The 13,695-nt window shown below is 34.8% G+C and overlaps 1 protein-coding gene across 10 annotated transcripts; it reads left to right on the top strand.

The window, feature by feature from the left end:
• The first annotated feature begins 1,214 nt into the window (after nt 1-1,214).
• On the top strand, nt 1,215-13,494 carry LOC137821649 (uncharacterized). Of its 10 annotated transcripts, none has more exons than XM_068626350.2 (9): nt 1,251-1,436; nt 5,350-5,499; nt 5,601-6,584; nt 9,581-9,641; nt 9,722-9,828; nt 11,886-11,976; nt 12,671-12,718; nt 13,126-13,191; nt 13,402-13,494. In XM_068626350.2, the coding sequence occupies exons 3-8, from the start codon at nt 5,743-5,745 to the stop codon at nt 13,183-13,185; spliced, it is 1,209 nt and encodes a 402-aa protein (XP_068482451.1). In that variant the 5' UTR covers nt 1,251-1,436; nt 5,350-5,499; nt 5,601-5,742; the 3' UTR covers nt 13,186-13,191; nt 13,402-13,494. The 10 variants fall into 10 exon arrangements, with proteins under 10 accessions (XP_068482443.1, XP_068482444.1, XP_068482441.1 ...); XM_068626349.1 differs by having other exon boundaries at nt 1,261-1,488; nt 5,617-6,584; XM_068626348.1 differs by having other exon boundaries at nt 1,267-1,488.
• Nucleotides 13,495-13,695: the final 201 nt, after the last annotated feature.

Raw genomic sequence — 13,695 nt, 5'->3', positions numbered from 1 at the left:
GAACAAATAAACAATACTTTCCTTAGAGGTTTTTATATGAGTAATTATAATTATCTTTTTAACAGTGGTAGATTTAGAAATCACAATATTTTTCATAAACATTAAGAACTTAATAAATTTGCATCTTAATGGTTCAGTGCTATAATTTCATCATTAAACATTGAAGTTAATAATAAAGAAATACATTTACACCTGTCATTATCCTTAGAACTCATGAAAATAAATAAGAAATTGTTTCACTAATATAATAAGAAAATATTAATTATTTCTTCAATTTTCATTTATTAGAGTAAAATAACTTTAACTTCCAATTAATTAAATCATTAATGAAATATTAACTACAAGTTACAATAATTAATAAAACTAAGTAATAAATATTATGTTAAAAAGGTAAAACCTATAGTATTTGTGTATTTATTTTCCCGTGAGGGTCAAATACAAATAAACTAGTCAACCAAACTATAAAATATTTTCTTATTTTAACTTCGGATATTTTATTAGGTTTTTCATTCTTAAATCTTTTCATAAAGAATGCAAATATGTGTTTTTTATTTAAAATATAGAGAACCATTTTTCAATTCCTATTGAAATTTATAATTTTCCAAAAAAGAATGCTTAATTTGAAGCACAATAGAAAAAATATCTAAGGCACAATTTTTTTAGCTTTACATACTTAAAATGTTCAGTTTTATCGTAGAGTTTAACAAATAAAGAATATTGTTCATATAAGTCCACTAGATGTTTATTAAATTAAAAAAAAATCGAAACTAATATTTGCAACTCTAAATAATATTATATATCCCAAATCTAATGTTTGAATTTGATTCTGTTTTATGTTTATGTCTTTATATGTCATTTCTTATAACCTGAAGCATGTACAAATATTTTTAAAAAATGTGTAATGTTAGATACTTTGGTCTTTATTGGAATTACATAATTTATGATTGCTGATAAAAAAAAAAACATAATTTATGATTGCAACCATACTTTGGAAACAGAAAATCAGTCAATATGTTTTCTTATAATAGTCAAGTTCTTTTCATCCAAATGAAAGAAATAAATTATCATGTAATTTAGAAAAATGTGAAATAATGAATAATATTTTTTTGATTAAAAAGGCCTAATATTAAAAATCAAAGGAAGAGCATGTTGTAGAATTGTTGGTGGTAATGGTTTAATAATTTGAATTTATGAAATTGTTAACATGAATGATTAGCATAGTTTCCTTAATAGAAAAAGAGAACAAAATTTGGGAGGAGAGAGTTTAAATTGAATTGAGGAAATTGGTGCAATTGTGCAGGGCGTTTAAATGAAGAGAGTAGCAATAGAAATATAATTGAATGGAGAGAAAGGATGGTCTGTGACTGTGAGCCACAACACTGTTTTTGGAACAACATGGATCCATCAAGAGACTCAAACTGAAACACAGACCCAAGGTTAAAACCCATTCGCTCAATGCAACACCTTTACCATTTCTGATCCGATTGGGTGATGCTTCGTCCCTCTCATTTCATATCTTTCACTGTTTGTCATTTATTTCCATTGTTAAAGCACCAAATTATTCTCTGTTTTATTGTTATTTCATAGAGAGGTTTAGGAAGATTTAATTTGTTCTTGCTTTCAATTGCCTGTGCTTTCTACCCGATTGGAGATGCTTATACCATTAACTCTGCCCTCAAGCCCTAACCAGTAACCTTGGCTATTGATTTTTATTGAAAGGTTTTATTTGGAAAATCTTGTAGCTTTATAAATTATTTCTTACTCATCAAGGATGTTGAAATTGTAATGATCCACAGGTTTGGTCATATGGGGAAAACCATGAAAGTATTTAACTTCCCTTCCTAATAATTCAAGAAGTCACGCCTTCTTATGCTTTGAAAGATTTTCATGGATCAGCAAAAACATGATTCAAGATTTGATTCTTGTGAATCCCTTTGCAGAAATTAAATAAAGATTAAGATAGAAATTTATTTTAATCTTGAAGGAAGGTTTTATTGCCCTGGTTTGTAGTCACTTGTTTATATGGAAACAGGGAGAGCAATAGTAAGCACTTGTGTAATGCATTACTGAAATTGATTACCGAACTATTAGATTCATTCTTTCTTTGCATTGTTAAACTATCATGTGGTCTTCTATGAATTCAATGTTACCGTGTTTATATGTTATGCTATCTTCACGGCCTATTTCAAGCAAGGGTGGCAACTTGCCCCCTTTACATATTCCTAATCCGTCGCTTTTTCAATTTTATTACCGAAAAATGAATTAAGTTTTGGGAAGTCGGGGCCTCATCCACAACTTACTAGGAGTTTTTTCTTAATTCTTTTAATTTAAGTTTTGGTGTATACAAGTTCAATTTTCCAATATTAGTTGCATTTTTATTTGCCTAACATGTTTTAGTGAGTTAAGGTTACCTTATCAAGCACAGGCCTGTTGCCAAGTAATTTTCCATTGTTCACTCCCTTCATATTTTGTCAAACAGGTTGGAGTGGATCAGTGTGTTGTATTTTTTTTTTGTGAGAAGGTAGATGAGGAGAGATCTTGTTTAGTTCCTGTGAAGGAAAGTGCTCTGGCATTTTGCGTTTGAAGGGGACAATTATTAAGTTGTACAGAAAAAAAAATTAGGGGATACAATGTGGTGCTGGTAACTTTTTCTAGGAAACTTTGTCTTTATCGTAATTAGTGGTTATATATTTGAATTACTTGGTTTTAGAAGGATTTGGACTTGATAATTGATACATATTTGGTATCAATGTATCATGCTTGCTTGTATTGGCTTGATTTTTATCCATGGTTTGATGAGAGATGTCTTACCACAAATTTTCAAGTTAAAAAATACGGGATCACTGATATGAAATGATGGGTAAATTAATGAGGTTGTCACATTCAGGATACAAATGCAATGGCTATAATGGAGAAAGGGATAAAAAGTTATTTGTGATTGTAAATTTGTTGCTGTGCTCAAAGTTGAATTTTATTGTATTGCTATACATCTAACTATACACTATGGTAGTCATGGTTAGGCTTTAAGGGACAGCAGCAGAAAAATTTGGGAGTTGCAAAAGGGAGATTTTTAAGGTGGATGTGTGGTGGTCACATAAGAAAGGACAAGATACAAAAGGGTTCTATACAAGGAGATATTGGTGTGACATTAATTGAGGAAACGGCAATTGAAGATCGTTTAAGACGGTTTGGTCATGTACAAAGAAGGTCAATGGAGAGATCAGTGAAGAGATTGCATGGCTTTTAATCCCATAAATAGGGGGCGAGTCAAAGAGAGAGACCAAGGACATAGGAGAATTTTTTTAAGAGGAATTTTAAGATGAATAATTTCTTTGAGAGTTTGTCCTTATTTGGAATAACCAAAGTCCCTCATTGACTAGGGACAAAGTCAAAATACAATATATAAGTGTGAGTAATCCTCATCTTACAAGTTGGTTTTGTAAGGTTGAGTTAGGTCTAAGTCCACTTTATAAGAGTCCTCAACCTAGTTTAATGGTGTTGTCTAATTCATGAAGCCAAACTTGTCCTAGTAGAACAAAAAATTTGTTGTTGGATGGGAGGTAAGGAGTGAGACTAGGAGGTGAAATATGTGATTTAAAACCTTACATGGATGGAGGACTTTGAGGGGTAAAGTTTCCCCTCTTGAATTAGGGGGGGTTGACAGGAAGATGTAATTCCTCTACACTTGTAAGTCTTCCTCCTTTTGTTACTTAAACATCTAAACAAGGCAAGTTACCCTCCACCCTTCTCTTTATCTATACCCTCCATCTAAAAGCTTAATACAGAGCTTATAAGTTGTATTTTATAATTTGGATGAGATATTTTTTCAGCCTACTATCAGTTATATGGGCATTCTATGTAGATTATACATATTTTATACCTCTTTTATGGTGATTTTACCCTCCACAAACCTCCTTTTTCTTTCTCCAAGTATAAAGCTAAGTTCATATTCATTCTTCATCAAATTCTACTGTATTGGGGAATCTTTACTCAGAAATTTGCATGATAGGTAATTCTCTGAATTACTGTCCATTTTTGTCTTCCGAATTCAACCCATATCACTCCAAATCCAGACCAGAGAATTTTTGATCTCTTAATACCTCAGATTTATTTTCTTGCAAATCTTACTTCTAGATTCTCACTTCATCTCAGCAGTGATTTTTTCCTTCCAAGACCAGCCAACTTGAAAATCAGTTGCTCTTATGGGTTAATTCTTTTGTTTTGGTTGCTGTTCTAAACTGACTAAATTAAATAGATACCAAGTATTTATTTAAAATTCAAATATGTCTAACTGCTTTTTCTCCTTATCTGTCATGTGCAAATTGAGTCATGAAAGGGCTTCTTATTTGTTTCTACACTGCTTGCTCAGGACTTCCCCTTTATCAGAAGTTATTATGTGTTAATTCTAGAAGTTTTGTAATCAATAAATAGAGATGCTGGAAGGCTTTGACTTAATTTAGTACTGTTTGGTGGATGAGGTTTGCAGAAATGCTAATTTTTTTTGGTCAAGTGTTGCTTCTTGAGTCATTTGGAGTCAAGTAGTTCACTTAACTTCTTGTGGTATTTTAAAAAAGGTCTTTTCTTTGGTAGATATAAACTGAGATTTTTGTGTTGTGTTACATGTATCATGTTCTAGGTTTTTTTTGTTCTTTAAATTTTGTTTAGTTTTGAGGTTTCCTTATCCTGTTGCATTTCTATCTTTCCCTTCTTTCATAATAGTTCTCTGATTATATAAATAAATGAAGGAATTGTGAATAAAGAATTATTACGGGCTTAATGTGTATGCCATGAGGTTAATCTGTTAGAGAACTTAAAAATAAATGGGGTTTTTGACAAGGGCTTGGATATTATGAGGTGTTTAAATCCACATTGAGTTGTGTGGCTGCTCGATGGACTTTTTTACTTCTTCATTCTCTCGCTTTTGATGCTAACTTTTAAGGGAGGCTTTTCCGAGTGTTTGGGTGCTTGTTATTTAGTATCAGAGCTAGTTGCTAGTGTGTCGAAAAGAGCAACCTACTAAGTGGCTTACAAAAGGTTGAGTGAAATCTTGTGGAGTGTTAGTAGGATACGATATGATTCATTGCAATGTTTATACTGTGTTGTGCTGCTGACATGTATTTTTCAGGTCTATGAAGAAGGCATTGATTTAGTTTGTAGGATGCTGTTGGCCTTCATCCTGATATTTTGAACCTTTCAAATTTACAGTTATTGAAAAATTGCTTCAATGTTGTTTTATTGCCAAAGACAGACAGATATGTCTGTAGTGTGTATGTATGATAGGATGTCTGTTTTTGCCTATACCTGTTTCTTATATTTTTTTCCTACTTCTGTTTGTGATTTTAAAACCAGGTGGCCATTAGTGTGTTGACTAGATGAGATTGATGGACATGCTTCCAACAACTCAATGATCTTTAATTCGACACACAAAAACTTGATTGTCTCGACTCTATCTCTGGGGCTCTGTAGCAGTATACAACATTTTTTCTGAATTTGCTTCAGGTGATAATGTTAACACAAACTTCTCTCCTTAGTTCAGTTGAAGCTGGTCTATGTTATGTATCTGATGATGGGAAAGATGTTCTATGTGACCGGATGCCTAGTGGTGAAACTTGGCAGGTGTGTCTCAAATGCAATAGGTACCCTCTTGACTGGTGTAGAAAAGCTGAACCAGTGGAGGAAGATAGAAGTCATGCTGATGATTCTTACTGCTCAAGCTTTGGTCAGACATCAACTGCTAGTATAATGACGGAAAATACTACACCTCAACCTAAGATGGTATACAGGAGAAAGAAGCTTCGTCGGGACTCAAATTTCAAGCTAGAGCCAACTAATATGCAGGCTAGTGCAAACTACCCTTCAGCCATAAGCTCTGCTGCACATTTATCATCAGCTGAGGAACAGCCAGCTGGTTTTCGGGTAAATCATGAAATTGAAGTGGTTAAAAATCCTACTACACCTTCAGTCTTGTTTGATGGAGTAGCCAAGGATAGCACCCACAAAAACTTAGGTATTAGCAGTGTAAATGATAGTTGCTCCTCTTCAAAGCCAGATATGGAAACTGAAATGGATGGAAATGGTGAATGCTCCTCCTCCAGTGTAATAGTCATGGATTCCACTAGGGAAGAAGTGACGGAAAAGGATTTCTGCATTAATACTTTAAGAACCCATGGACTTCTTAGAGAATATTCTCCTGAAGATAATGTGGCTTCTGGGGAAGATGCTGCCATCACTGGTAATAGCTGCTGTTCCAGGTCGTGCAAAATATGTGATCGTTTAGACAGTTCACTTAACATGCTTTTATGTGATCACTGTGAAGATGCATATCATCCGTCTTGCTACAATCCACGGTCGAAAAAATTGCCAATTGATGAGTGGTTTTGTCATTCATGTCTGAAGAAAAGGCAGAAAAATCTCAAGGAACCAAGTATCCACAATGAATTGGGCAAATGTAGAGCTACCTCAGTTAAGGGTGAAGCAAATCCCATACTTTTGATGTTGAGAGACACTGCGCCACATACAACTGCTGTGCGGGTTGGTAAAGGATTTCAAGCAGAAGTTCTTGACTGGTCAGGTCCGATAAAAAGGTAACTTCTGTTTTATTCACAAATGTCTGGAACCAAATTTTCTATGGCATTCTGTAGTGGGTGTTTTTTTTTACATTGCTTTAAATATGAGCTTTTACTATTATTTTGTGTAGTAAACTATTCTTCAAGGATTTAGTAGAATAAAGAGGTTCTATCTCTTGGAGTTCTAGTTTGCCCTTTCACTTTGAATGGCAGCTTCGGAGTTATAGAGCTAGTTCTCATGGAAGGTTACATCCATGGAGTGATAGTGGTAAAGTAAAGTAGCATTTGTAACTTTTTTTATCTTGAGATTTGAGTACCCTATGAAGGTGCATTTGTGGATTTAGGGTCCATTTGTTGTAATGAGGCTAATTGTCTGGGACAAAGGCAAAACATCCAAGATAAAGGGGAATAGAAGTTAGGATCCCAGTGTTATATAAAAGGGTAGGGTGTTTGGTGCTGAATTTGTGTACTTTGGAAGACATTTTAATGATTAAGTGGTTTGTAGAAAAAAAAACTTCTTCACCGAATTGCATATAAGTCACCATAAGTGGAATGGTGACATCTATCCAAGGTTGTCAAACTTGAGATTATATAAACTCATCGAGAGTCCATAAATTCCTCTTGAAGACAAGTGAACTTGCAAGAGTTAGCTGAATGAAATCAAATATAAGATTTAAAGCAGCTAATCATGGTATCGAAATAGAATATACAATGCATTAAACGACAGATATTCATCACAATATACTTCTCTTCACCTTATAAGACTTCCTTCCAAAAAATCCCATTTAGCATTGAAAGTCTGAAAAGTCTTATCAATTTGTGAATACCAAGTGCTTTAGTTCTTGAGAATATCCTAGATGTATTGAGTGAAAGCCTCCCTTATTCTTGTGGGTTTTGTTGATGCAATTATTGGTTTCAAACGTTTAGTGACTGGTAGGTATATAGAGTGTCTTGTTCACCGGGCAAGGACTAAAGGTATCAACTAGTCAAGGATCTTCTTCATAGCCGATTTGGCGTAGTAAGTATCACCTACCAGAGATCATTTTTGTTGTTGTAGGTATTGTTTGTCTACCTAACACTCATTGGAGGGTGGTCATGGCCTTCAGATGCTTATCTAGGGAAAGCCCTATCAGGTAGGCCATGGTAGTTGGTTATCTGGTGGTCAATTTGAAGCTGTTTTCTCTCAGATGAAATTGCTCAGTCAAACAGAAATCATAAGAGTAACAACAAAGTTGTTTCCCTAGTCATTTGTTCCTTGCTTTGGTTTCCTTGAAGAACAGATACACAGAACTACAACTGTTACTCTTGCAAAGAAGAGATAAAAGTGTAATCGAAATCCTGTAATTAAAACACATCTATCCCATTGCGAGGCTTAAACTCCTATTTATAGGCTTGCAGATCACCATTCTTTGTTTGAGCATCCATTGGTTGCTTAAGTGAACCTTTTACATGAGTGGTAAGCTCAATCAATCATGTCACTTGAGCAAGCCTTTTACTTGTGTGGTAAGTTCAATCACATTGCGTGGCACCTATCTGTCACTTGAGTGACGTCTTTCTTCCTCATTAAGATGTGCATATCGCTTAAGTGTCGATTAGTCGCTCAAGCGATCTTCTTGCTTGACTCTACAGTTTTCTTCATGGCTTGAGCTGTGGTTTGGAATTTTGAACTGATTTTTGGCTCCTTGCTTGAGCGTCCATTTGACCTCTAGTGTGCTTCACAATTGGCATTCATCGCTCAAGCTCTATTTGGTTACTGGAGCAACCATTTCTTTGCAGAGCAACTGGCATGTGTTGCTTGAGTGATGCTTTGGTGCTCAAGCGGTGGCTTCACTTGGTTTTTCCTCTCTTCTTTTTCTTCATTTTCTGCAAAAAAAAATGTATTTAGAATAAAAGTAGAGTGATAATATTGAAAAAGTATATTATTTAGACTTTTGGAGATCAATTAATCTATTGAGTGTGGATAAGTGCTTTAATTTTGATAGTTAGATTTACTTGAATTTTGCACTTGTCATTGGAACAAAGGGCATGCAGTCTTAATAGAACAGAGAGAAACGAAAATAAAATGTATTAGAGGATAAATTAATTTCATTGAATAGAAACTGTGTAGAACTATTTATATCTAGCTAGCTGTTGACTCAGCAGTCTGATACAGATGAAAGTTAGTTATAAATGAAACTTCCTGACTAGGTACTTTAACAACTATAAAATACAACAAAACGGTAATTCTAGATATCTCTAATATGTCTATCAGTTTCCACATGCTTGATCAGTCATGCTGGACAGGTTTCTAATCAGTATATATGGCAGCTTTGTTACTGCAATACAGTTCACAGGGAGAGTCATTGAAATTGTAGCTCCTCAAGAATCCTTTTCTACCACAAAGCTTCACATACTCCTTTTTCCATGTCTCTATATTCAGCTTCAATACTACACCTTGGAACTATACTTTGTTTTTTGCTTCTCCACATAATTAAATTGCCCCACAGGCCCACTCTAAAATGGTATATCTAAATGTAGACTGTCTATCTGTGACCGAGCCAGTCCAAACTTTGAATGTTCTTTTGTCAGCTGCCACACGACATCTTCTCTATGAGGCATTGAGGCTTTATTAGTCTTTACATGGTTCAACATACATATGTTGATGGGAGTTCCTGCATAAATTTATCAGTAAACTTTACCTTGAGTTATTTTCTTTCACCGTGGCCTTTCCCTTTTGCTACACTTGTTAAACCTTGTTCTTTACCTATTTTTGGAGGTTCATTGGCAAAGAACAGAGGGGCTTAAGCTTTTACGTTGCATTTTTAAACAGATCCTTTGATAAAATAAAACAAATGTAGCATAGAAACAGTTGATGAGATTACTCTCCTGATTGGTTGATGGGTTTAATTTTCTTAGGTGAAATTATGCATATTTAGATTTAGTGTGTCTATCCGTCTGAATTGTTCATCAGGAGTATATTTTAGCCATATTTCAGTATTAAGTTGCTTCCAACATCATTTTGTTGTTTCTTGCAGTGAGGAAGATGCCCTTCCTGAACCATTCGAAATTAATCCTTCGGACTTCAATCGGCTACTGGTAAATGTTTTCCCATTTACTTTTTTATCTTCATTTTAATTTGAGCCTCCTAGCGATGGAAATACTTTTCTGTTCTGCAGGAAGAGAACACACGAAGTCCTACTAAACTTAGTGCCATTGGTAATTGGATTCAATGCCAGGCAGTTATAGACAGAGCCAATGGAACTATATGTGGAAAATGGCGCAGGTAAGTCCTGCAACATTGTTGTTTTGAATATTTTAAGTTATGAAGCAAGAAAATATGACTGTAAAATGGTGCAATTCAAACTTAATGAAAGGTTGTTTCTTAGGGTTTATATTATAAGTTATTATTTTGAAGAATAGTCTTTTTATTTAAGATAACTTTAAGACTTTAAGCGAATCTTGAAGTTCAATGTGAGAGAGAAAAGATAACTAAAATGTAATGCAATCATATTATTATGATCATGTTATACCCTACAAGATAGAAAACTGGCTATATATAGTCGAACCCAACTAACAATGGGCCAGGAACAAGACTGGTTCAACATACGCAAATAAAGAGCCTGTGCAAGGGAAAAATAACATCCTGTACATTTATCTTTAATAATACCACCTACAAACTCAAGCGGATGCATCAGAAATATAGGCTGAACCCCTTTTTTTGAAGTTTGTGGTTCCACAGGAGAAGAAATGAGTTTTGGCATCTGTGATATCATTTTTTTTCAAAATATCTCCAGTTTATTTGCTTTGAGTGAGATAAAGGGACCCATGGAGTCGGGGCTTGACTTTAATCCCAGGAAACTTTACTTGAAATACTAAAAAGCCAACTTCAAGCATACCATAAGGAGTTAGTAACAAAATATCAAGTAAAAACTATCCCTATTTGATCATAGTATCAACATAGTGAAAATACCTTAATTTCTGTAAGTTTCAAAATATCATATGTAACTTAAGTTCGAATTAATATTATCCATAGATGAACAGGGTACTAGTGGTCAAACAGCAGTGTCATCTGACAAGGTTGCAGACAGCAGTATCAGCACCAGTGAGTTTGCAGACTATAGTATGATGGATTTGTCAAACAACAGAGGAGATTTTGGGAATTTAGCATGAGGAGTGAGTCACTGTTCAAAGTGAGAAAGGCTTTAAAATTACACTGAACAATGGCAATTCTGAGGTGAAGTCATCAAATTTAAAAATTTAATGTAAACACAAACTCACCCTTAAACTTGTAATTTTACAAGTTTACCATAGAGTTCACTGGGTGCATCCATGTTCAACATATCCAAGTCTCACAAGTGTGGTCCAATGTAATACTGGATTTTATTGGACGATAGCAAGTGCTATAGGGCTCGATACAATATTATTGGTGATGGATAGTTGACTAAATATGCCCATTTCATTGCAATGGCTCACCCTTTTACTACCAATGAGATTGCTGAGGTATTTCTTAAAGTGGTGTGTTTCAGATGTTTATCCAGCTTATTCTGGGAAAAATTGTTTAAGTTAGGTTGTGCTAAACGCCTTTATAGTTAGTGTTGGAGATCTCACATCGACTAGAGATTAGAGCCTTTCATTGTATATAAGTGGGTGCAAACCTCAACCCTATGAGCCGGTTTTATGGGTTGAGTTAGGCTTAAAGTCCACTTCGTAATATGGTATCAGAGCCATTTCGAGCCTATCCTAGCTAGTGTTTGTTGGGTTTATCAGGCCACCACCCATAATATGTTATCCCATGCACGAGAGATCCCACATCGACTAGAGATTAGAGCCTTTCATTGTATATAAGTGGGTGCAATCCTCACCTCATTGAGCCGATTTTATGGGGTTGAGTTAGGTTTAAAGTCCACTTCGTAATATGGTATCAGAGTCATTTTCGAGCCTATCCTAGCGAGTGTTTGTGTTGGGCCTATTGTGCCACTCGCTATCGGGCCGCTATCGGACTATCCAAAATATATAGTCCCACGCACGAGTTGGCAGTCTCGGCGTGAGGGGGGTGTGTTTGAAATCCCACATCGACTAGAGATTAGAGCCTTTCATTGTATATAAGTGGGTGCAAACCTCAACCCTACGAGCCGGTTTTATGGGGTTGAGTTAGGCTTAAAGTCCACTTCGTAATAGTTAGACTTGTCACCATCACCTTTGCACCGTCGTACTCTTTCTACTTATTTCACATACAGAAGAGATAAATGAATAAAGCTTGAGAAAGGAGTAGTGTGTGAGAGAGAGTCTCTTGTTTGTGCTTAAATTGCATTAATTTAGCCAATATTTTTTGTTTGGCAGGGCACCTTTTTTTGAAGTTCAAACTGATGTCTGGGAGTGCTTTTGTGCTATCCATTGGGATCCATCTCATGCTGATTGTGCTGCACCTCAGGTGAAATATATTTAACTCTTCATTCAGCTTTCTCCTTTCTGTTGATTGTCTTGTCATGAAGGTGTTACTTTTTAATGCTGAGTTGAAAAACTCATTTTTTTTCTTCATTTTTTACCTATTTGCTTTACAAAGCTTGAACATAAAAATATTATGCTGAAGTATTTCATTTTAATTTGTTTATGATTAAAGAATTCCTTTTACTTTGGTTGAATATGGCCAGAACTCTATATGCTCTTGCACAGACAATGTTGTTGTGTTCAATGGAGTGCATGAATATAACACAGATTCAAGTATTCAGAAGAATCAACACAGGGGACACAACATATAGGCAAAAATATAAGACACAATACCATCACAACTAATATATCAATGAGTATTAAATTTTATATAAAATATAATATTGAGATGTTAAGCATGAAACAGTTAGCATTTGTCAGACATGTTCAAATATATAATATTTAAAATATTTGATACTGCAATCCATTTTAAATTGTAGGAGAGGTATAGTGAGTAGTATTTTGTGTGCCTTGCATGTATTCGATTAATATAGATTAGGACAAGGTCTTATAGCTCATTGTTTTCTTATCATAAATTACACAAAACAAAATATCATGTTAAATCCTTTATTTTGATCACTGCAAATATTATCATCTTTCATTGAATCTTATCCGTTTCCCTTATTTATTTGCTGCAGGAGCTTGAAACAGAACAAGTATTGAAGCAACTGAAGTATGTGGAAGTGGTATGCCAACTGCATAACTTTTATTGTTGTATTTATGTCAAAGGAATATTTGGTGATTGATTGACAGTTTGCGTTTCTTGGTTTATACTTCTGTTTGTGTGCTAATTAGGGTTAATAATTTAACGAGACTTGAATTGGTTTGATTAGTAAGGGACAAGGACAAAGGCAAAGGCTTTTAAAATGCATCCTAGTAAAAGAAGTTATAGAAATATTGAATATAGACTATTTGTTGGCCAATCATCCTCTTATGGCCCTCACGGCAGTCATATATCTCTCGTCATTCCATGGAAGTTATTGTTTACATGCTGAAACACAGTCCACATAATTGTTGCTTTTTAATTTTCCCCCTCCCATACTACTATATTGCATTTGCTTACGAAAGTTTACCTACTTACATGCTCATACAGCTACGGCCACGAGTTGCTGCTAAACGGAAAAAATCAGATTGCACACAAAATAAGGATTGAAGTCTGGTGAGAGAGCTGGATATTTTTGTTCTTGTACATGCTATGCTATGCTCCAATATTTCCCCATACAAACCCAATTTTTAGATGTGCCATGCTCATGCCTTCCACTGTTATTCTATTTTTAAGGCATGACATGATGATAGTGGCTTTCCAATATAATATTTCCATTTTTTTCTTTTCTTTTTTCCTTACATGTGTATGTATTGCGGGTAGCAGGAACAGTGCAATGGACCATCATAACTTGGGTGTAATTTCGCCCATCTGAGGGACTCCATATCCGAGTGATGCTCAATTTAATTTTTCATGCCATCTTGGTTTGTCTTTTCGGAAGTAAGAATTTGGATTTATGTACTAAAAAATGTCCTATTTTGCGTTTAACTCCTAAGGAAATCTGACAACCACCCGATGAAACGTGGCAGGCAGAATATGCAAAAAAAGTATAAACTCCTATCTGGTTTGACCAGCTCGACAGTTTCCCAGTCCTCCATGCATATGCTTACTCAAATTATT

This window comes from Phaseolus vulgaris, chromosome 9 (assembly GCF_051622355.1).
Source record: "Phaseolus vulgaris cultivar YP4 chromosome 9, ASM5162235v1, whole genome shotgun sequence".
In the NCBI taxonomy this organism is placed as follows: domain Eukaryota; kingdom Viridiplantae; phylum Streptophyta; class Magnoliopsida; order Fabales; family Fabaceae; genus Phaseolus; species Phaseolus vulgaris.
Note: the sequence above shows the minus strand (reverse complement) of the source record. Positions and strands in the feature narration are given on the sequence as shown.

Bases quoted from the DNA above. Each gene is read 5' to 3' on its own strand.
- LOC137821649 (XM_068626340.1), top strand. From the start codon at position 5,506: ATGTTAACACAAACTTCTCTCCTTAGTTCAGTTGAAGCTGGTCTATGT. The intron at 6,585-9,580 runs GTAACTTCTGTT...TGTTTCTTGCAG, and splicing joins TGGTCAGGTCCGATAAAAAG to TGAGGAAGATGCCCTTCCTG. The intron at 9,829-11,885 runs GTAAGTCCTGCA...TTTGTTTGGCAG, and splicing joins ATATGTGGAAAATGGCGCAG to GGCACCTTTTTTTGAAGTTC.